The 25,535-nt window shown below is 38.2% G+C and overlaps 1 protein-coding gene across 1 annotated transcript in view; it reads right to left on the bottom strand.

Annotated features, from left to right (window-relative positions):
- LOC307167408 (NACHT, LRR and PYD domains-containing protein 3-like) overlaps positions 1-25,535 on the bottom strand; it is a 147,815-nt gene that overhangs the window by 112,470 nt on the left and 9,810 nt on the right. Inside the window, exons 7-9 of the mRNA XM_079886483.1 lie at positions 23,703-23,792; positions 17,616-17,789; positions 16,444-16,614 (exon numbers count right to left, since the gene is read on the bottom strand). Of these exons, the coding sequence (XP_079742609.1) occupies positions 16,444-16,614; positions 17,616-17,789; positions 23,703-23,792 (435 nt within the window). The remainder of the gene's footprint in view (positions 1-16,443; positions 16,615-17,615; positions 17,790-23,702; positions 23,793-25,535) is intronic.

Consider the following 25,535-nt stretch of genomic DNA (forward strand, 5'->3'; position numbering starts at 1 on the left):
ACAAGATGACCGTTCGCCTTGCGTGATTGGTGGGCTAGCTTGCCTGTCTGCATTTTGTGTGAAACCAACCAATAGATGCAGTTGAAATCCCTAAGTCCCCTCCCATCTCCTCACGGTGAGGAAAATACAAGCTGACACGGAGAGAGAAAGAGTAAAAAAGTCTGCGAAAAAACATGGCAAAAACATAAAGAAGACGACGATGAAAGATAATGGCGAAGACATTGACAGTACTTGCAGCGGTTTTGGAGAACAGCGACGAGGATGAAAGGCGAGTTTCCGAGCCTGATGGATTTTCTTCTGATGAAGATGAGGATTATGATCACAGAAGAGATCCAGTTGAAGACGGGTAAGCGTATTTATTTTATAAAAACATTGTTCTCATGGTGCACTTTGTCCTAGGCTAACTGTGACCATATTGGCTAAAATGCGCTGTGCTGCTTTGTGTATCTGAACTTTGACAAATTGACAGCGCCTTTAGCAAAGTGTTTACTTTATGTAAAAGTTATTTTCTTGTGTAAAACTGGGGTACACTTACAAATAGTAACGTTGTAGGCATGTAGGCTGTTCTTGGTGGTCTCCTCTTGATAACTAATGTAATATTTTTTTCACTTCAATTCACAATTTGAATAACATTATCTCTTGTAGTGATGAATCAATATGTTTTGGCCAAATTGATAATGCAAGTCCTAACTTATTTGTTTTTGTGTTTTTTTTTCAGAGAGGATTCACAGCTACCAGGGCCCAGTGTAACACAGGCAGCCTCACCTGTGCCTGCCACCAGTCACCAGGTCACCACCAGCCCTTACACAGCAACCATCATCACCAACCCGGCCAGCCAAGAGGTCCCGTACCCCCCCAGCATCAACCAGCACTATTTCTAATATCTAATATATAGTTCATCTTTGGTTTGAAAAAAAATGTTGAAAAGTTGACATGTCGTAGACAAGAAAACATGAAAATTTGTACATTTTGTGAATATTATTAGTAGTGAGCTTTTTTCACAAAGTAAACATTTGCTTGAAAGAAAGACCTGTTGTAATGCTACTTTTTCATTTGCACTCATCCCATAAAGCTTGATATGTAGTAGGAAGTTATTTTAGTCCTATTTTATCTCAGTCCCTCTAACATTTGGTGAAGGTAGAGTCACAGACAAAACTTGTACTCAAAAACGATTTTTCAAAATGTCTCTTTAGACAATTATTATTCATTATCTACTATTTTATTCATATATTACACTACTTTTGTGACCCTAAGACTTTGGGGAACCCATATCAGGGGCCAAAACAATTCATCCACATGAGTAATGGTATGTTTCCACAAGAGATTTGAAGAATTTCAAAAATCGGACTTATATTTTTCACCTTTTAGAGCTAAATTATCCCTCTCTCTCTCTTTACACAATGCTCTAGGACAAGTGGTGAGCTCATCAGTGAAAGAGCTGGGTTTTCTCTGCACATTTTGATATAAAACACATGGGATTATGTTATGTAATTGCCTTTAAAAGGTGAATTTAATAAGATATGTAAAATCGAAGAAAAAGTGAAAAAAATGCCCTTAGACCTCAGAGGGTTAAAAGATATTCTTTATTACGAAAATCCAAAATCGTCATCTCTTGAATATGTTGTTAATTTCTTTATTTTATATGCTAAATTTTCACCCACAAGCATAAGTGGCTTAAATCTCCTGTATGTTTTCCTCTTTTTCTTGTTGAATTTAACTCTCGTTTCATCCCTCAGGCTTATAACAAAAAAAATATTTTTTTATGTGTTATGATGAATTATTCAAAGATATTTAACCTTGTCATTGTGCTTTTTTTCCTGTGTATATAATCTCATGCTATGTTAAACACAAACCCATGATATTTATGTTTTCGGTTTTGTTTTTTGTTAAAGATACAACCAAGGTATCTTTCCCTGATATTGTATGTAACTATAAGTTCTACAATAAAAAAATTATGAGCGACAGGTGCACTGACACCTCATAACACCAGTAACTCCACAACCCTACCTAGAACAGTTTTCCCCAGCGTTTGCAATGTTTGTAATGTCTGCACAAAGGAGAATGAATTGCATTGCTTGCCCACCCCAAAACTTACATACAATAATAATGATAAATGCTGACCAATACTTAATTATATTACTTTTTTTACTGAAAATTATTTATTTTAGTAAAACAAGCTAAATGTAATGTTTTGTCATTTTGTCATACCGCTGATGTGAATACATCTCAATTTTCATTCAAATAATGAATTAATGCATAAATTAAATTATATTTTATTGGCTGACAACAATAGGAAACAAGAATAAATAAATAAAAGTAACCATCACAATAAATAAATGAATATACAAGTCAACAACATATGAAACAAAACTTTATTCGACTATCATTAAAAACTGTCACGATTAAAAACATTATATTTTATAATGTAATTTCCCAGTTAATCTCCAAATTAATGTAAAAACAATATACAGTATATTTAAAATATTTATTTAATAGCATCTTTGATTTTTTCTTTTTTTAATTTTAAACATTATTTATAGCCATTCAATATATTACAGTATAATTGAAAGCTGAACATTTTATTAGGATTTAAAAATGTAACAACTTTTAATATAAGTGAACTTAAAACAATTCTCCCACAAACCCATTATAATTAATTTCTAACAGGTAGGAAATATACCGAAATTGAATAAATGTATCAAAAAGTCTGCACTGCATAAATTATAAATTAAATATAGATTAATCCTTATTAAAGCTACAAAAGTTTAAAAAAAAAGTTCAAAGTTTAAAAGCATCAGCATGAATAAGAGCATGATAAAGTAACACTAGCCAAAGGATGACAGAAAAAAAGGATGCTGCATTAATTGCGTTAAATATTTTGAATGCATTAAACTGAAAATTCATCGAATGCGTTAATGTGTTAATTTTGACAGCCCTATTAAAAACATGTACATACTCAAGTTTCCATTGTGTGTGAGCTTGAACTGATTTTTTTTCTTTCATAATCATGAAAAATAAATCTCATTAGTCTTTGTCTCCCTCTGCTGGTACAACACAAACAAACATATTCAGGCTCTATATTTACTCTCAAAACACCAACCTTTCTGAATTTATACTGTGTGTTTATACAGATAAAATGGTTAATCTAAGAATGAGAAACTGTAATTTCCTGTGAAATAAAAGGTGTTTAACTGCCACCTCATCAGTTCTGTCAGAGGATCGTTGAAATCTAAATGAAGTCTTAATTTATAACAGTGAAGTCACTGTATCTTCAGTCTCTGTTGATTCTGTTGACTGTGAGTCTCTGTAGCGGATCCTTATTCACCATCAGATGATCATTAGAAGATCAGACTGTCATCTAAAACTAGTCCTAAAATAAAACACACAGTCACATACGCAGTATTTTCATAAGAAAACTTAACACTAACTAGATATACATTAATTCATTCTCAAACATGATATTATAGCCTCTATCTTATGTCACTTTACAAAATCAAAAAGAAATTAAAGGTCACTTTCACACAACAGACAGCTGATTCAGAACCAGCAGAAATTATCATTACACGCCAATTCAAATTTAATATCAGTTAAGGAAATTGTACTAGGTTCATAAACCCAAATCTCAGATTATAACACACATACAGACAGTTAAAGGGTAAAGGCTGAAAATAACATTGATTTCATTTTTACAAATAGTCACAACACTATGAGCAGAATTAAACTGAGTTTAAAGTTCAGAGACGTACAGAAACCAAAGCTGGATTTAAGACTCATCTGATGATCTCAGGAAAAATATTCACACACATGTAGTGTTACTGAACCTGATACAATTTCCTTTTATTTCCAGTGAGTAAAACAGCCATGTGAACTTTAAAATGAAAACGTGATGGAAATTGTTAAAACTATTGTTACCATAGTTCCTCCAGTTTATAATGTGGATCGTCCTTCAGATCAGAGAGCAGCTTTACTCCTGAGTCTCCAAGATTATTCCCAGACAGATTCAGTTTTCTCAGGTGTGAGGGGTTTGATCTCAGAGCTGAAGCCAGAGCAGCACAACCTTCATCTGTGACACCACAATAACTCAACCTGTAGAGAACAATGACACACTCTTCACTCTCTCAGATCAGACACACAGATTAGATCAACAAGGACTTTCTAATGATCACATTCAAACTAACAGTCATGTTTATTATAATGATAAAGATGATTTTGACTTGATAGCATTTTTTTTTTCAAGATTTCTATAGATATGGCAATATATTGTTATTGTGAATTCTTTTGGCCACGAAAATCATGTAGTGAAAAATCTGATATTGTGACAGCCCTGGTTCAGGCGAACCACACACCACTTCCCCCTTTTGTGTTGCAGCTACACATTTTGAGGCAATGCTCACACTTTTGCAAGGAGGGTCTGTTTGCACAAGCATTGCAAGGTAAGTTGATTTACACCAAACATTTGTGATTTAAAAAACAAAAACTCTTCACTGTAACCCTTTCTACTTTATTCTAGGGGATAATAATATATTAAGTTCTAAATGTTCCTTTTCAGGTAAACTCCTCACCCCTGCCTTCTATTGCTGGCAGGATGTGACGGTTCAAGCAGGAATGGGGCTTACACCAAAGGAAATTTTGTATGCACATGTATCTTTATATTAATCTTTATTCACTCAGTTTTAATGGTAGAGATGATCTTACCAAAGTTCTTCCAGTTTACAGTGAGGACTTGCCAGTACAGCAGAGAGCAGCTTCACTCCTGATTCCCCTATATTATTATATGACAGTTTTAGTTCTCTCAGGTGTGAGGGGTTTGATCTCAGAGCTGAAGCCAGAGCAGCACAACCTTCATCTGTGACACCACAGTCCAACAACCTGTAGAGAACAATGACACACTCATACAATAAACAAATCTATGTACCTTCAGGACACTGACAATAAAGATGGATAGTGAGATAGAAGATATAAATTCTTGTAGCTCTCCTCAGAAAAATGCTTGTTACACACAAACAATTTCATTGTGTCGGTAATTGATGGCCAACTATCCACCCGCAGTCAGAGTCTAGCCCTGACAGCATCATGGGGAAAGCCATAAAACACCCTCAAACTCTTCCACTATGGACATAAACACTTGCAACCCATGAAAGCCTCTCTGAACTACTACGTGATCTTACAGTTTGAAGGATCTGTCATAGGAAAGCCCCACATGCTGTCACGAATAATTAGGACCAACATCTTCTCATAGAATAAGAATGATTATGACACTGATGTGTCATCGATGTACTATAGTGATTGGCCATGTCATAATCTGTGACACTGACACGATGTAAACCTGGAAAATATCTCAACATTATTCAGTTTTCTCCTAAAATTTCACGAGTTCACACTTACAAATAATCAGATAAAGTAGTATGCGTATTTGGCGTGCTGTCCGAGGAAAAGGCTCCGAGCTCGGTATTTTGGCCCGAACCCAGAGTACTCCCCCCGTATTTCTGGTAAGGAAAGTAACCAGACGAGTGTGAGGAGACGGGGTGGTGGAGGGATACTGAAAACTGTTGAGGAGGTGAGTCGACTAATTATTTATATATATATATATATATATATATATATATATATATATATATATATTATATATATATATATATATATATAGGCCTCCACTTATGCTGACTGGGTAGACATGTTGATTATTGATTGTTGACAGCTGGTTGGAATGACATGATTGGAATGATGTGATGATTGGATGGATAATTTGAACGTGTTCCTCCCTAACTTTGTTAATAAAACATCATTAAAATTAATGGACTGTGTTAATCATGACTGTGCTGAGATTGAGTGAGTTAAAAGTAAGGTGTTGATGTCAATATGTTGGGACTATCAGTACTGCAGTAACACCTTAATAAGGAGCAGCTCATGTGTTCATACATTTACAGATCAATGACATGAACTCACAACAGGAGGACAAAGAAAGTAAACGCTTCAAACAGAAAATGATTAATTCTCTTACATCATATGAACAGACGTGATATTAAATTGATGAATGGTAACTTGATCATGTTGTTTCAATAGTTCCCTTGAAAGGGAACTTGCGCTGCATTGAAATCAGCCCAATGGCGGGTCACATCTTGACCAGGAAACTATAAAGCATGCCCAAACTAAGCAACGCTAGCTTCTGTGTCTTCAGTAAGCGCTATCTGTGAACTTGTTTTGTCTTATTTGGTGTTGTCTGTCTATATACAAGCATATATATCATTATAGGCAGCTTATTTCCCTGGTTGCCAAATCCGGGGAGCAGACATCCTGTCGAGGCAAGGGCTGAGGCCCGGGGTATGGAGGCATCACCTGTTTGCGTCTCTGTAAGCTCTGTATAGCTTTCTGTTTTGAATCTCCATTTACTATCGTTCCTTGTTGTTTATATTGCTAAATATAACTTACTCATCACCACATAACAGATATTGTCTAATATTGCCTATCACATTAATCTGACATCGCTAGCTTTTAACTAAATCGTTATTGCTAGCACCACACGCTAAGCATTTCGATAGCCTGTTAACCTGCCATCTGTGCATCCGTGTTGTCGTCTTTTCCACTCGACTTTTACGAGTCCATCAAACGACTGTGGTGAGTTGGATCAGTCAACAAACATGGTGAGTCATGTCATCTTCTCCTGTTATTGTCACTTGCACTGCCTGCCACATGTACAGTATAGCCTTCTCTGTTGGTGACGAGTGTTTCACATGTTATAAATGCAGGGAATTAGTCAGACTGACGGAGAAGATTTCAGAATTAGAGACACATATCCTATCATAACTTTAATTGAGGATAGTAAGAATGCAAGGGCTTTAGATACTGCTTTGGACGCAACTAGCTTAGTGAACTATGTACATTGTTCGGTTCCGGCTGTAGAGCCCGTGCAGCAGGGCAACTGGTTAACCATGAGACAGCAAAACAACGCTCTTCCGTTCCGATTAGAACATCAAACTGATTCTCCCCACTCAGTGACGCACCCACTGAAAATCCTGTTGAAAGTGCCCTAGTTATTGGCGATTCTGTATCACGGACCGTTAAAATAGAGACAACAGCCACAATTAACATGTTTGCCAGGAGCCAGAGCGCCTGACATCAAAGCAAATTTGAAAGTGCTGGCTTATGCTAATTGTAAATTCTATAAGATTATTATTCATGTCGGCACTAATGATGTTCGCCTTCACCAGTCTGAGATCACTAAAATTAACTTTAAAGAGGTGTGTAAACTCAAGTACAATGTCAGACATACAGACATACTACAGACATGAGATACTTAGCAGACTGTCATCACTCAATGGGTGGCTGTCTAAGTGGAGTACGCAAAATAACACAGGTTTCATAGACAATTGGAAAAGTTTTTGGGCCAGACCTGACCTGCTGAAAAGAGATTGTATTCATCCCTCTGCTCTTCTCTCTAGTAATACGGCACATAGTCTTAAAGCTCAAACGTGACAAACTGGGGCTCAGGTCAGGAATCAGACCGACCATCAGCTCACGTCACAGAAGTCAGATAAATCCCAACATACAAAAGACTCTTTCACCTAGATACCATCACATAGAGAATGTGTCTGTTCCCCAAATTAGTGAATACAAAAAACTCTCGAACCCATTTAAGGGTAAAAACTTAATTGGTGTTCGACAAATAAAAAACAGATATAATACAGATGAACAAATGATAAAGCTTGGTTTGCTAAATATTAGATCCCTTTCTATAAAATCTCTCTCTGTAAATTATATGATAACAGATCATAACCTAGATGTGCTGTGTGTTTGACAGAAACCTGGCTAAAGCCAGACGATTACATTACTTCTTGTTGCAATTTTTTTATGGATTGACTTTTGTATTATTATTATTATTATTATTATTATTATTATTATTATTATTATTATTATTATTATTTAAATGACTCTACCCCCCAAGGTTACTGTTATAAAACACAAGCCTCGTCTAAAAGGAAAAGGGGGAGGTGTTGCTGTAATTTATAGCAATATCTTCAGTATTACTCGGAGGTCTAGTTTCAAATATAATTCTTTTGGAGTGATGGTGCTTTTTGTAACGTTATCTAGCATAAGTCCCGCTTGACATTTGTGCTAGCTACCGTATACAGGCCACCATAAAGATTTTATCAAAGAATTTGCTGATGTTCTTTCAGAGTTAGTACTGGCTGCAGATAAAGTCCTAATAGTTGGTGATTTTAATATCCATGTAGATAATGTAAAAGACGCATTGGGATTGGCATTTAGAGACGTTCTAAACTCTACTGGAGTTAGACAACACGTGTCAGGATCCACTCATTGTCGTAATCATACTTTAGATCTAACATTGTCACATGGAATCAATTTTACGCCGTTCCCACGGCGGTAAAATTGCGGGTGTGTATTTACAGCCTTTTACCGCTAAGAGGTGCTACAATCACAGACTTTGAAAAGTGTCAGTTTATTCTCTCTATTGCGTAATCTGCCGCCGCGCTGCGGCTCATTGAGAGCGATTGAGAGCTGGTAGCAGATAAGTGAAACATTGTAGTTAAACGAAATTAAAACTAAATGATCGTAAAATTAAACATTGATCAGGACTTGCTAACCGAAGTTAGTCGGCAGCGTTTGTGTTTTAGCATTATGTATTAAGAATTAAAAAGGCTTACAGTTGTTTGTTCTGATTAGCATCATTTTCATAAATAAATAATGAAAACATTTCAACATAAAACCTTTCAATTGAAAAGTATTAGGCTACATCAATGCAGCTTTGCATGCGATCGAGATCGAATCTCAGCTCTAGCATACTCCTAATTTTGTCTCTAGTTAAATATTTGTCAAAAGGAACAGGTGCTTTTCATTGCCTCTCACTCACGCTGGATCTCTTTTTAGCAAGTTTCTTCTGTCTCCCTCACTGCGCGAGCCGGGTCTCTCTCGAAATGAATCATTTCAGGGTAAAAACACATCATACAGCTAATAATAGTGCATTTATCGCTGCGTGTCATCCACACAAATCACAGGGAAAAAAACTGTAACAAATTATTTAGCCTTTGTTGCTTCAAAGAAAGAGAATGCCTTGTTGAATTCACCTTACAATAAAACGAGGTTGATCGCAAAATAAAGAGCTCTGTGTCTGCTGCTCACTCCAATTCGTTTCGTCAACAGTTCATGTTTAGATAATGCCAGATTGTTGACAATCACACTGCTCAAACATTCTAAAGCTCTACAAAACCAGTTGAAACAACTGGATTGAACACTTCAATTGAAGTTTTGTGTGAAAAACCTTTCAATGCAATAAATAAAACTACAATATTTAGGCTATAATTTAATAAGATATAAGGCCTACATTTGGACACATCGAGAGATTTATCTTTAAAATAATTTTGCCTTTGCCTGCTCATCAGACTGGCTATCCGACACTCTCCATTTAATAGAGGGATGATTAACACTTTATTGTCCTGGCTGCACTCCCACTTAACTGCTTCTCCAAATGCCCCACAGGCAATCTGAGTTTAAGACTGACTTAAAACAAAGAGAAGTCGCTATTCACACTTAAAGGGATACTTCACCGATTTTTCATATTAAACTATGTTATTCCCTTAACTAAGACGAGTTGATACATACCTCTCTCGTCTCAGTGCGTGCACTCAATCACTCTGGCACGCGGCAACACTTTTATAGCACTTAGCTTAGCCCAGTTCATTCATTAGGATCCAGACAGAGATGAAGCTAGAAGCGACCAAACACCTCCACGTTTTCACTATTTAAATACAGTTACACGAGTAGTTACACGACCAAGTATGGCGACACAAAATAAAATGTGGCGCTTTTCTAAGCGGGTAAAAAGGATAACTATAATGTATGGCGGAATAGCACTTGGGACTCGGGAGAACTTCGACTCGGCGCAGTAAAAAGTCACGTTGGTTCTAATGACAGAAGTGAGAGGGAGAGGATTTTTCAGGCGTGACTTTTTACTGCGCCGAGTCGAAGTGCTCCCGAGTCTCAAGTGCTATTCCACCATATATTATAGTTATCATTTTAGTTTATCGCCATTAGATGCTTACATCCACAGAACTGTTCGTCTGTTTTGTGTCATCCAGCAAGGGGTCCCCAGCATTGAAGCAGAGGATAAGCAAATGGATAGTTAAGGCCATCTCTCTTACACACTCTACTATTTTATCAGGTGTATCCGTACAAGATGTTTGTGATGTGGGGGTCTGGTCTTCTCCGTACACATTCCTTAGGTTTTACAACCTAGACTTGAACTCTACACCAGTGTCCCAGGTGCTGTCATCTTAGAGCTGCTCTTCTCGATTTCACACAAGACAGGCACCTGTCATAATGGTGGCATGGGTATAAACATTCCCACAGCATCAATTCTCAACACAGCGCGAGTTCCCTTGAAAGGGAATGTCTCAGTTGCGACTGTAACCTTGGTTCCCTGAAAAAGTTATATTTCCTACTACCATACTTCCTGCATTCCTGTCTTCATCCTATCAGAAGCTAGCATTGATTGGTTTGGGCATGCTTTATAGTTTCCTGGTTGTGGCGTCCCCGCCTATGGCGTCCTGTCACGCCATTGGACTGATTCCATATGTGCTTCACAACGCAATCACACAGCGTTCCGACAGTGTCAATTATTTTTCAGGAAACCAAGGTTACAGTCATTATTTAGTCAACGTTACAGTCGACATTTTGCTTGTAATTAATGTAATAATAGATTGTTGTCCCTGCAATTTATTCCGTTTTGATGTTACTTTGTGAATTTTGCCATTTCAATAATTCATAGTGACTCAGTTTTATGTGTGTTACATATGATCTTACCACAGCCTTTCCACTTTACAGTGAGGATTCTCCAGTAGAGCAGAGAGTGGCTTCACTCCTGAGTCTCCTAGATTAGACAGATACAGTTGTCTCAGGTGTGAGGGATTTGATCTCAGAGCTGAAGCCAGAGCAGCACAACCTTCATCTGTGACATCACACTTCATCAACCTGTAGAGAACATCAACACACTCTTCACACTCTCTGTAACCCATATGTTTTAAAGACTACTAATAAAGCATCTCTGTATGAAATAATGTACTAATATTCATCTTATCATATTCACACTAACAGTGTTATAGATGAAAACAGGCAATGACAAAAGGTGAATTTGAGCAATATAAATGTGGCTTATTTGCCGCAGTCAGCCAATGCTGATTCTTTTGTTTTGTTGTTTATGTTTATTTGTACGATTAAAGTTATATTTAACGTCTGCCTCTTCCTTCCCTGAACTTTGTTGCAGTTACGTTTGATCACTCAAAATCACATTATTTTATTTTATTCTATTCTAATGAAATAGCCTTAAGTGCTGAATTACTCATACAGGTCACTTTATTTGACCAAATAAAATTGTGGGGTAGCACAGCTTTTTTACTTGGTGAAAACAATTTCAACTGTGTTGAAAGTTATGTTATAACGTTACTCTGTGCTTCTGCTTGGTGACTGGCATGAGACACTTTCACATTGCAGTAAGCTAGATTGACATTAGAATATCATATTAATAAAAGATGGATGACTTGTGTTGCTAAATGGCATGCAATTAATTTTAAAATATATTGTTTGGTAGAGAAAATGCTGTATTGCTGTTACTACAAATATAGCTCTTTCTGATTATGCTATTTTAGCCACTTGGTACAAACATGTTACTTGCGGTAAATCAAGAAAACAAGGTATTCAAACAACAAGACTAACTGTGTTGAGCTATATAACAATGATTAGTTTTCTGACGATAAAGGTAACCAAACAGTTGCTCACCTGTCTAATAAAACACATAGGGCTAGATTTACTAACAGCTTGTACCAGTGCAAACCCTCTTTTAGCGCTAAAAAACTACTGTCAGGATTTACTAAAGACAAGCAGTGAAAAATCAGCACTGAAAAGGTGTGGACAGGGTTATTTTTGCGGCTGACCTTATTGCATATGCATTTGTAAGAGTTTCCCTTTCAGACACAGAATTTTTGGGAGGAGAGTATTTAAATGAATCACACAAGGTGATTTACTAAGGTTTGTACTAGTCAAATTACTGGTATTTGCAACATGATTTACCATAAACCAGATGTTAATTTGCACTGCTCTTGGTAGATTGTGTTAATCACTATGGAAAGATCCCACTGCGTCTGTGTTCTTTCATTTTGCAAGTCATCAGTAGACATGTGTAGAACTTTCCACTCCCATCGGTGCTTGCAATCACGCTAATTTACCCTGTTTAGTAAATCTTTGACATTTCCATGGTTTCTAAGGAATTAAAATTTACCCTCGGAAATAGAGGGTAACATGGATATGACGTCATTGACAGGCGACACAATGACACAGGCTGTTACACTGATTAAAATCCCAGAATTCTCTGGATTTAAACATTTCTGGAAACATTTGGGATAATGCAAATACCCAAGTCAACAAAATATATAACATTGCTCATGAGATTCCTCTTCAGTTATCAGAAATTAATATTCTTCCTTTTGCTTATCTTTCTGCACCTCTTTTTTATCATCATGTCTTTTTGATAGTTTATTTGTTTGTGTACTATTTTTTGTTCCATTAGTTTAGTTGTGTATAAATCATCTCAGGTTACTTTACTATAACCCTGTTCCCTGAAAAAGCGGGAACAAGATGCTGTGCTGGAGAGCTTTGGGAATACATCTTTGTATGACCAGCTGTGAATAATGTGCGTAACACAATGAAATTGACTTCATACTTGACAGCCTCAGATGGTGACCTCATTGGAGTGCATGCTTGTCAGAGGTGCATCCTCAAGTATCACTTTGTCTGAAGAATGGTCTTAGAACATCCTCAGTGCTGCAAAGAAGCGCAGTATCTCGTTCCCGCTTTTTCAGGGAGAAGCAGAGAGGACATTGTGCTGTCCCTTGAGAGGCGAAGAGGGTGAGAAGAGATTACAGCTCTTGTGACAGCAAATGCACCTGCTCCGGTACGGTAGTGGAGACCACGCCGTTGAAATTAAAATTGAAGTGCCCCCAACTAATCAAGCAAGGAACCAAAACTCCACCAGCAGAATGGAGAAAAAAAAACTTGGGAGAAACCAGGCTCAGTCGGCCTGTTCTCCTCTGGACACTTTTTTTTATTATTTAAAAAATAAACATTTTTGTAACCATCTTTAAGACCCAAGAAGAGATAACCGACAGTATTTTTCATGCTGCCAAGTTCTCTGAAAGGGGTTCCAATTTCAATACTTCCTGTTGGGGGGGGGGGGGGGGGGGATGTTAAATGTTCTCTGTCCTGAGAGATAGCAGGAAGCAAAACATCACCAGAGGGGGCGGGGGTGTTGGAGTGGTTTCGTGAGGATGCCGGGAAAGAGCTGGTTGATGTATCTTTACGTGCCCTGTCCTGAGCGGGACCACCCCCACAGACCTGGGTGGCCAACAGCCTCTCCCCTTAAGTGTGGCGAGGAAGAAACTTCACAAAAGCCACTTAATGTTTCTTCATCTCCCGGAATCTGACAACTACTGTCAAACAGACTGGAAGGTGAGGGGCGCACCCATTGAACGAGCTGTCGCTTAGTAAACTCTGTGTCTCGACGAAGCTCAGTGAAAGCTTCTTTGTCGATCGTACCAGTCGCACTCAAATCCTTCAGCAGATCTGGCATGCCTGTAACACCGCCATGGTGTTCAGCGCACCACCAGCCTGACCTGCTGCTTGAAACTTTCCCCACCAGCATGGAAGTTGTCCTGCACGGCTTGGTAGGGAGATTTGGTTTCTTTAATGATGATGCAGATGCAGATGCAGATGCCGGGTAGAGATAGCTTGCGAGTGTCTCTTCAACCTGAGGCATCATCGTATAACCGTGTGCTTTCACGCCCACGATATGTCAAATATGTAGACATCGAGAGCACAAAGACCCTGCGATGTATAAGGTTTCCCTTACTCCCTCAAAGAAGAGGAGAGACCGTTGTTGAGGTCCCTCCTCCTTGCCACCCGACAGAAATCTGTCCTCTAATTTAGAGGATTTGGGGAGCTCTTGTTCCTGTGGCCAGTCTAGTTGCAATCTGATCAATGCACAAGTCAACATCTCGAGTAGTTCCTATCACTTTGTCATTGTGGGAGGAAAGGTCAAAGGCGGCAAACTCACATTCCACTCCAACCGAAACGAGAGATTCAGCGTCCTCCGCCCGAGCCGATGAAGTGCAGGAGCACGCTTCAGAGCCAGGCAAAAGGACATTGTGATCTGGAGAGGACATTGTGATCTGGAGAGAGAGTGAGCGACAGGGACTCACCCGTTTCTCACTTCTCAGCCAGATTGCGCGAGCCCCATTATCTCAAAGGGGGTGCGAATCCTTGGAAATAAGAAAAGCGAGCCGAAGCACTTTAACTTTAACGTTTCACAATGCTCGCACTCACCATGCTCAAACACAAGGGCTGCATGCTCTTCCCCCAAACACACAAAGACTGGTGTGAATTCAGGCATGAGCTGTGAACACGGAGACACAAACCGCTTACCTTGCATGTCGCTCATTATTCTTGTCTCTTTCCATTTCTTCTTCAAAGAATGAGGGGAGAAAGAAAGAGTTTTCTATGCACTGCATAGCGAGACTAACTCCCAGCAGGGAGACAGAAAGAGAGCTTGGTCACACACACACACACAAACAGTATGGTTCTGAAGACAAAGAAACCTTAGGATGCACCTACGGCACATCTAATTATAGCCTCTGACGAGCGTGCAATCCAATGCATTCCAATGACGTCACCATCTGAGGCTGTCAAGTTCAATGTCAATATCATTGACGTGTTACACACATTGTTCGTAGCTGGTCATACAAAGATGTATTTCCAAAGCACTTCAGCGCAGCATTGAGTGTAGCTTTTGAAAGGGAACAGTCTCCAACAAAGGTGTTGGGTGATGCGAGGCCAGGAATTTTAAAGTGAGCGGACCTTGGTGAAATAGAGCCGACCTCAATGCCTACTCTCAGATTACATCATTATACAACACATGGGATAAAAATAATGACAATTAAGGTTTTTTTTTTAAGTAAAAATCAAGATTAGTTAAATGTGATTTTTTTTTTGTCAGCCAACAGATTGATGAAAACAACAAAATCCATTTATAAATAAAATAACCAATGAACATAATAATAAACAAAGATAAATAATCATAGGCAGAGCATCAAAGGTTTCAAATTACAGCATGTTTTGCAAAGTTGAGCAATGTAGCCAATCACAGACATGTCTTTAGATTTCTTGAACACAATGGCCAATCAGATGTGTTTAAGTTAGAATCCACTCATCGGTCAAAGTCAGAGTTTTTGTCCGGTGCGGAGTTCTGCACGCTCGTAAATACTCTCATTACAACAAACTGTAGACATTATGTAAAAAACAGATTCTCTGTGCAGTGTGAAGAGCTTCATTGATTGTAACAGAACTTTGTGAGATTATCATCGTGATGAACTAAGATGAGTGACAGCTTTCTAGTGTTCATAAAGGGCATGCTCTTCACGCACTTTCTATGCTATATATAATCCATTTATAATTTAAATCTTTTGTTTTTTTTTCTTGACCAGCGGCCACGTACACACTGCAAAGTTTGGGGAGTGACACCCGTTAAATTCATGTATTTGAGCAATTATTACTGTCATTTATGCGTGATTTTGCCCCTTTCCTACAAATAAATTATTTGCAGCTGTCAATCTGATTGGGTCAGTGCGACCCTGGCCTTATGTTGCCTTGCCACTGAAATGATGAGAGAGCTTTAACTATTATTATGTTGAATTTTGCGCTTCATGTAAAATCATTATTAAAAACACTCAGATTTGGTCTCACTATGAACTATTTAAAAATATTTCTCTCTGAGCACCAGATCATGTTACTATCAGAAAGGCAATATTACCTTAAATTCTCCAGTTTACAGTAAGGATTCTCCAGTGCAGCAAAGAGTGGCTTCACTCCTGAGTCTCCAAGTTTATTGCCAGACAGATCCAGTTCTCTCAGGTGTGAGGGGTTTGATATCAGAGCTGAAGCCAGAGCAGCACAACCTTCATCTGTGACACCACAATAACTCAACCTGTAGAGAACAATTACCAATGACACACTCTTCACTCTCTCTGTAACCCATATATGTTTTAAAGATTAATAAATGATCTTTGAATGCTATAATGTAGCTGATACTCATCTAATCATGTTCATACTAACAGTGTTATGGAATGAGGCAGACACCAAGAAAATATGAATTCGATCAATATAAATCTGAATTAAATTAGATTCCTCAGTTATCAGAAATTAATATTCTTCATTTTGATTATCTTTCTGCACCTATATTTTCATCATCATGTTTATTGTTAGTGTTTATTTGTTTGTGTAGTATTTTTATTTCATTCGTTTTGTTTTGGTCTAACTATAAACTGTTTAAAAATGTGTCTCTCTGAGCACCAGATCATGTGACTATCAGAGACAGGATCTTACCTCAAATTCTCCAGTTTACAATGAATATTCTCCAGTCCAGCAGAAAGCAGCTTCACTCCTGAGTCTAGTTTATTATATGACACTTCCAGTTCTCTCAGGTGTGATGGGTTTGATTTTAGAGCTGAAGCCAGAGCAGCACAACCTTCATCTGTGACACCACACTTACTCAACCTGTAGAGAACAATGACACACTCTTCACTCTCTCTGTAACCCATATATGTTTTAAAGATTACTGATAAAGCATCTCTGTATGATATAATGTAGGCAAGGCAAGTTTATTAATATAACACATTTCATACACTATGGTAATTCAAAGTGCTTTACACAAAAATGAATTAAAATAAATCACAAAATAAAATCAAGGCAAATTAAGAGTTATAAAAGGAATTAAGAGATATAAAAATGATACAGTTATAAAAGGAACTAAAAGAGTAAAAACATGATACATAGATAAACTTCTCATCTGGCAAAACACTGGTGTATCATATTTTTCACAGCTCCCTGTTTTACTCTGAAATTTTCCCATGGTGATTACACCGTGTCTGTGGTGTTCTTTTGGCGTGCCTATGAAATATATCGGATGTCTCCAATAGACCCCGGACAGGAGGAGCTCTAGGACTGATTCAGGGGATAACCTCGGTTCACTTCCCCACCAGTCCGCACCCCAAATATTTGTTCGGAAGCTCTAGGAATGGAATCGATCCAGTCCGCACCCCACAGAACCTTGAGTTTAATTACACATCAAACTAAACTAAATAAGTAAATTATGTTTGTCTCTTACCCAATTCTCAGTGCCATTTGAGTTTAGTATAGAATTAAAAGGAGGATGCAAAAATAAAATAGTGTAATCAGTTGGACATACAGTGGCACAGTACTTATTCAATAAGTGCACAGCTGTAGCTGATATTCATCTAATCATTTTGTTATGTCCTGAGAAAGTATAATATGCATATATGTTTTACCCTGTTTGGGTGTGTTTTTGCCATGTGCTTTCTGTCTTTCTCCCTCACTCTGCTTGTCTTGCAGTTAATCAGCTGATGCTTGTAAGGAGTGTGCTACAAACAGTAACCACTATAGCTGTGTCCCAGTTCAGAGTGTGTGTCCTTTGAAGGCTGCTAAAAATGTGTCTCTCTGAGCACCAGACCATGGGACTATCAGAGAGATAATCTTACCTCAAATTCTCCAGTTTACAATGAGGATTCTCCAGTACAACAGAGAGAAGCTTCACTCCTGAGTCTCCTAGTTTATTCTCAGACAGATCCAGTTCTCTCAGGTGTGAGGGGTTTGATCTCAGAGCTGAAGCCAGAGCAGCACAACCTTCATCTGTTATACCACACTTACTCAACCTGTAGAGAACAATGACACACTCTTCACTCTCTCAGACCAAAACATAGAGGACCGCAAAATATATAGGGCCATATCCCAAAGCCAGTGGTGTGAAGTATTTGAGTAAATATAATTAGTTACCAGACATGTTCACAAGTCCCTAAAGGCCAAGGTCCAGTCAAGTCTCAAGTCTTTGTTATATTTTTAGCAATAGTTCCTTCAGCTAGTTATTGTATTTAACAGTGTTTTGAAATATCAAAATTGAGGAAGTGGAAAATAAGTGGAAAACTTATTTCCACTTCAAAAATGTCTAATAAAGCACACAAAGTGTTACTTAACCCTCTGAGCCCGATGAACGTGCTTGAACAACTTAAAAATACTAAATTTTTGTCCATACATATAAGGTTTTATACATCTTTATAAACTATAAAGGGTCTTTTATTTTTGCACACACAATAACAACAAATCCTTGTGTTTTTGTAAAATAAAGAAAATAAACAGGGTGCACTTTTAGCTGTCGCTGTCTGAATAATGAACTGAAACTCTGCGAATACTTATCACACAAACATAAAACATGCGTCTAAAGAAAGCTTGAAATATCTACTTTGAAATAAAATAATTCACATTTAAAACAAATATTCTACTGCAATGTAATCTGTATGAAACTAAAGAGATGTACAGTTTCTCCAGGCTCAGCTAATTATCATTAATGTGGTCACACCCACACGCAGAGCGCGCTATTCATAAGAAGTGTTGAGGTGATCTATGCGAAATGGTAAACGCCCCCAACAATGCTTTAAAAATCATTAAGTTTCATCATAAGTTTCATTTACTTTCCTGCGTGTTTGGAAAATGGCACGCTACACAGGTGAGAAAGCTCTTCGGCTCATCCTGGATATGACGAAGAGATCACATTTTCCTCAGAAGAAGAGCGGGACAGAACGTTTGCATTTTGAATAGCGACTTGATCCAGCCGTGGATAAAATTTCGGATTAGTAAGTTTTTATTTATATTCGTTGGACTATTTCCAGACTTCTATTTGGATATATTTTTAAAATGCAAGTTATTCAGTTTCACATGATCCTTCAGAAATCATTTTAATATGCTCATTTGATGCTCAAGAAACATTTCTTATTATTATGAAAGGTGAAAACAGTTGTGTACACGTTTTTTTTTTCAGGATTCTTTGATGAATAGAAAATTCAAAAGAACAGCATTTATCTGAAATAGAAATCTATTGTAACATTATTCACTACCATTCAAAAGTTTGGGCTCAGTAAGAGTTTAGCTTTTTGTTGCTGTTGTTTTTTTGAAAGAAATTAATACTTTTATTCAACGAGGATGCCTGATATTGAAAAGTAACAGTAGAGAAGACATTTATAATGTTAAAAAATCTTTCTAGTTCAGATAAATGTTCTTTTGAACTTGCAGTTCATCAAAGAATCCTGTTTTTTTTTTTTTTTTTTTTTTTTTTTTTTTACACAACTGGTTTCAACATTGATAATCAAAAATGTTTATTGAGCAGAAAATCATATTAGAATGAATTCTGAAGGATCATGTGACTGGAGTAATGATGCTAAAAATTGATCACAGGAATAAATTGCATTTTAAAATATATTAAATAGAAAACATTTATTTTAAATTGTAAAAAGAAACAGTTTTTGCTTTATTTTGGATCAAATAAATGCAACCTTGGTGAGCAGAAGAGACTTCTTTAAAAAAAAAAAAAAACCTTATAAAACTTTTGAACGGTAGTGCAGGTCTAAAGTTTTTAAGTAAAAGCGTTTGTGTAAAGAAAATGTATAGTCAGATTACTACTTTAAACTTAAACTTGATTTTGTGAATAAGCCAAAACAATACATTCAATCATTAAGTCTCCTCACATTCATTCTCTTTAGTTCCCTCTGTCACATTCCTCATTGGTATTCCCAGGGGAGGGTCTTTGTCTCTTCAAGAGTGAATCACAGTATTATTCATGATGTTTCACACCCTCCTTGCATACAGTCATTCTGACAATTAAGTGTCTAACAAAAGTTAAATGACTATTGAGTGATCAGGATGGTTTTCACATTGTTTTGAAGAAAAAAACTCTGGGCAACAAGATCCAGTTTTAAAAAGCCTTGTAAACAAATGTTTACTATGTGTTACATGGCCTTATTTCAGTGACTTAAAATTGTAGATTTAAAAAAAAAAAAAAGTGCATAAACGTTATTTTCTCAAAACTACAAACTTGTATGTACATGTTGCTCACATATTACTGTTACTGTTAGTCCTGAATACAGTGTAATCAGACTTTAGCCATTAATATGTTTTTAAGCAACTGAAAAAAGCACAAATGTCAGGGCATGTCAACTTCTTCAAGCCTCTGTTATACTCCAGTTTGGACGCGTCCACGACAGCTGCGCACAGCTCGGACGCGGACTACTTGTATTTATACTTTCTGCTGAGGTCCGCTCGGTAAACGCGTTAAACGCATGCGCAGTAGATCGGTCTGGCCAGAATAATCGATAATATTTTAAATATTTATAGTTTATATTTGCATTTATGTCAAAACCTAGACACTTTCAAACATCAAAATGACATTTATTAATATGTATTCGTGTCAAAATGTATCTTTTCCTATTCTATTTTGCCTGGAAACGCTTCCAACAGGCTTGCGTGAAAAATAGGCATTGGTTCTATTTCTAGAATGCACGCGTTTTCCGTTTTTTCAAATTCGGCGTCCATGTTATTTCCATCTCTTTCGCGGTTTTAACCTAATGAACGCGCGCCCTTGGTCCGCGCGGTCACAAAAAAATGGGAGACACGCGCCAGTCCGCAACGAGCCTCCGCGCGCACCCCCGATGACGATTTTTACGTCACGCGGACCCTTGCGGACCCTCGCGCCATCGCGGTCGCGGAAAGTATAACAGAGGCTTCAGGGCCCCAAAATACCCTTAGGGACAGGAGGGTTAAATCATTCATTTAATTTTTATTCGCAATCAAAAACTATTACTTAAACTATATAACATACTATTTTGGGGTGTCGGGACGGTCACCACGAGAAAAAAAACAAAACATGCTGTGTATTTTGAGCTATTCGCGTTGCCGTAGTTTGCTGTGGTTCTCAAGCAATGATGAGTAATGTTTCATATGTACTACTGTTAGGGCTGTACCAGAATATTCGAGTATTCGAATATTCGTTCGGTGGGTTGGTATTTGATTTTCAAATTTGACATTCAAATATTCGTTTTAAATTATTTATTTATTTATTTTCCACACCTGCCATCCCCCTAGAAACGGTTCCCATTCGCGCTTGAATGGGGCTGTCATGCGTTTTCTCAGATCGGATTGTTCATATTGATAAATCAGAGAGAACTATGAACGCATAAATGTGTTTTTGCAAAACGGATATGAATCCGAACTTCAAATCCCGCGCTATAGGCAGATGTAATGGAGTGCACGTCACTAGCAACAGATAAGCTGCATTTTACTGATCGTCAGCTAAAATTTCTAAATCAAAGACCGCAATAAGAGAGCGGCAACAGCCCTGGTAAGATCATTTCGGGTTCTTTACTTTTAATGAAGTTGATTGTGTGTTAGCATCTGCGACCCACTTTCACTTTGATTTGCGATAGTTTGCACGTTGGCTTGATGAATAGATGCTGATCTGCGGTGACGCGTGCTGTAAGCGTCGTCATATCTGGCTATAACATGATATAGCCTAAAACACGCTCTCACACGGTTATTTTTTTAGCATTTTTGGGCGAAATACAATACTCTTATTTTAGAGCGCAGAACAGCGGAGTTTGTATGGGCAGAAGTGCATGCCTGAGCTTGTAGGCTATAAGCTGCGTTGCTTTGACATTGTGGAAATAGAATAGAAACAATATATTAGCCTACCCTTTACTGTGTCAGTAATTACTGTGCTGCTGATTTCTGATTTGAGAGTTATTTGTTACTCAAAAAAATATTAGGCTGTGTTTTGTATCACTAGTGCAGTGTCCGTTCTCGGAGCCCTGCGCGTGAGGCGCGCGCACGCTTCCCGCTCGCGCTGTTCTGTATTAAAAGTTTATTAATTCTGAACGTGTCACGTCTCGCGTGTCTATATTGCACCAAATGTGACACTGCACTCGTGAAGTCGATTGGATGAACGGTTCTAAATGCAAGATAAATAATCTAAATGCAAACAGACAGATGCATAGAGAATCCTGCCTTTATTAGAGAGAAGAATATGTTCAGCCCCCTCCCTCCGAAGCTTCGAATATTCGATGTTAATTCCTATCGAAGCTTCGAAGCTCAAAAAATGGTATTCGGACCAGCCCTAACTACTGTACACCCAAAGCGCTGTACAATCATATCGGGTGTCTCTCCTCAACCACCACCAGTGTGCAGCATCCACTTGGATGATGCGACGGCAGCCACAGTACAACGGCGCCAGTGCGCTCACCACACACCAGCTATAGGTAGAGAGGAGAGAGAGTGTGATCGAGCCAATTCAGTGGATGGGGATTATTAGGAGGCTATGATTGGCAAGGGCCAATGGAGGGAATTTGGCCAGGACACCAGGGTTAACATCCCTACTCTTTACGAGAAGTAATGATTTTTAATGACCACAGAGAGTCAGGATCTTGATTTCACATCTCATCGAAAGACGTTAAAAAAGGCAACATAATACCCTGACTCAACAAACTGATCTGTGGGAATGAGTCAGACAGACCGACCAAAATTACTTGTTTTTCTTGAGTCTCTGTCTTCAAGTCCAAGTCAAGTCTCGAGCCACTCGTTCATGAGTCCAAGTCAAGTCACAAGTTTCTTTTTTTTGCGACTGAAGTACGATGTGAGATTCCATCTCTTTTAATTACTGTTATCCCGGCACTTCGGTCTAGTTTGGCTTCGGTTCTGTGTCGGGATTTAGACACTCATGCTCCACTTGTTTGTATTCTGTTGCGAGCGCACAGGATGAGTTTTCGCTAGTTCTCGTGCGCTCTGTCTTGTCGTGTGAGCATGTGGTTTCGAGTTCGCTCAGACCATACGCTCTTCTGTCTGTGCCGGTTGTTGTGTTCTGTGTAGCACACGGTTCGTGTTTTCATCGGCCATGTGCTTTCATGTCGTGTTTTGTCTTGTGCTGTGTAGCACGCAGCTTGTGTTTTTCACTGGCTGTGTGCTTTCATGTTGTCATGTTTTGTGTGAACACATGGCTTATAAGCAGGGGTGCACATAACTGGTGCTCACGTGTGGTAAAAATAAACGACGCGCAGCAGAAAACATGGAAGGAAGCGCTTTTGAGTACCAACATTTTGGGCCAAAATGTTGGTACTCAAAAGCGCTTCCTTCCATGTTTTCTGCTGCGCGTCGTTTATTTTTACCACACGTGAGCACCAGTTATGTGCACCCCTGCTTATAAGTGTTCTCATTAGCTGTGTGTTCATGTCTTGTTTTGGTGTAAGCACATGACTTGTGATTTGTTTTACTGACCATGTGCTTGTGTTTTAGTCATGTTTGTTGTGAGTACATGGCTTATGTATGTTTCCTTGTGCTCTCCTGTTGATTGTCTAACCCCGCCCATCTTGTTACCTGATTATTGGTTCATTTGTGAATGGGTTATCTATTCCTCTTTACTACTAGTTAAAGCATGAAATAAACATGAATGAATATTAGGATCACTCAATCACCTCAACTCAAAGCAGAGAACATATATTTACCTCAGCTAAAACATTAGCTAAAACATAACACAGTAATTAATTTGAATAATTTCTCAGTTTGTAAAAATGAACAGAAAAACAATTTAAAGTAATGCTCTTACAACAGAAGCCTAGCAGGTCAGATAGCTGGATGATTTAAAACCTGAAGTGTGACACTCAGTTTTTGTTAAACCAATAATTTATAATGTTATAAATTATGTTATAAATTCTAATGTTTTAACAGTGATGATTGTTATCAGTGTTACTTACTCAGCTGATCTAGTTGCTGTAACCACAGGCAGCAGCTTCTGAAGAACGTCATCTGCTGTATTTTGTGCTTTCAGGGTGACAAATGCATCACTATTTGAAAATACAAAATAAATAAATTAATCATTAATGCTTATAATATTAATTATTATTATTATTATTATTATTATTATTATTATTATAAGTAAATACTACATTAAATACCCTCAAATATTTTTCAATTAAAGGGGTCCTTGATTATGATTTCACTTTAACTTTAATTAGTGTGTAATGTTGCTGTTTGAGCATAAACAACATATGCAAAGTTACGATGCTCAAAGTTCAATGCGCAGGGAGATATTTTCTTTTACAGAAATCACTTTTAAGGACTACAACAAATGGCTGGTAGGGACTACAGTGAGCTTCTTCCCGGGTTGGTGACATCACAACCCCTAAAATGTACATAAACCCTGCCCCCAGGAACACGCACAAAGGGGGTGAGGCCATTTTGGGCTGCTTTAGAGAACATTACAGTATCGATGTAGTGTGTTAGTTTACTGTAGCTTTTGTAAGCTCTTGCTTTTGTAAGAAGGTTCACCGCCCATTAGGAAAATTATCCATGATTTTGTGATCGATTACTGTTTGTATTACCACAGTTTTCCGACAAATATGATTAAAGGGTGGATAACGATGGCGCTACCTAATTTTTTATTTTATTATTGGGCAAGTAACATTCAAAAAGAAAAATAATCTATTGGCTAACTAGTGTGGATCCTCAAAATACCCCTTTGTGGGTGCAAGTAGAACAATACTGTACTAACTTCAAACATAGCTCACTAATTTGCTCTTCACTCCCCCTGGTAGGGAAAAATTATATCTCCTCCCCTAATCCTGTACTGCCTCATACTTGAAAAATTTGGGCCCAATTTAGAAGACATTTAGGTCTACAGTCAGCTTCCATTCTAGGTCCAGTGGTCTCTAACTGTCTATTCCCACCATCCTATGTGGACTCTGATTTTCGTGTCTGGGAGGAGAGGGGGATTAGGCTCCTAAGAGATTTATATTTTGATAATACTTTTTGCTCTTTTGAAGAGCTTGTACATAATTTTGCTTTACCAAGGTCCCACTTTTTTAGATTTTTGCAGATTAGGAATTTCATCAAGAAGCTTTTTGCCTCCTTCCCAGGAATACCCTAGCCTGGCAAGCCAGACCTACATCAAGATGTTAGGTCTGGCAACTCACCATTGGCACGGCTCAATCCGAGGGGCGGGATAAACGGCTGCCTTTCAAATTCCCTCTTCACGCAATAAGACAGCGCTACAACCAACCAGAGCATTTTCCCACCAGTGGAGCTAGTTGATAGATTAAACTTTTGCCGTATCTGGTCGGCAAAACTACGAACACATCTTCCTTTAAGAATGACTTAAGTGCCGTTCTTTGTTCTTTTCTCAAAGAAAAGCTTAACTCCAAGTCCTCCAGAGTCGCGGCCAAAGCCGATTTGAAAGACCGCTGTTCACCAGCAGCAGCTCTTCTTTGTTTTCAAGAAGTAGGGAATTCACACGGAACCGTCACACAACTCTGCTGTCTTTATGTTAAGGCCCGCCCACCGACTCTATACACGATTTGATTGGCCTGACTAGAGTTTGGTTTTTCCAGCTGGAAAGTTAACGGAGAGTTGCTAGACTACCCTGGCTGCAAAATAAATTTTGCTGCCGCTAGGGTGCGTCTAGATTTCTAGGCTAGGAATACCCCCTACCTCACCTATGGAGACATTGCTTGATCCGAGCCCGCATAGTAGGGGGATCATTTCAAGCATATACTCTATTATAACATCTATAGATCCACAGAACTTGGATG

The sequence above is a fragment of the Squalius cephalus genome (assembly GCF_949319135.1).
Source record: "Squalius cephalus genome assembly, chromosome: 11".
Taxonomy (NCBI): domain Eukaryota; kingdom Metazoa; phylum Chordata; class Actinopteri; order Cypriniformes; family Leuciscidae; genus Squalius; species Squalius cephalus.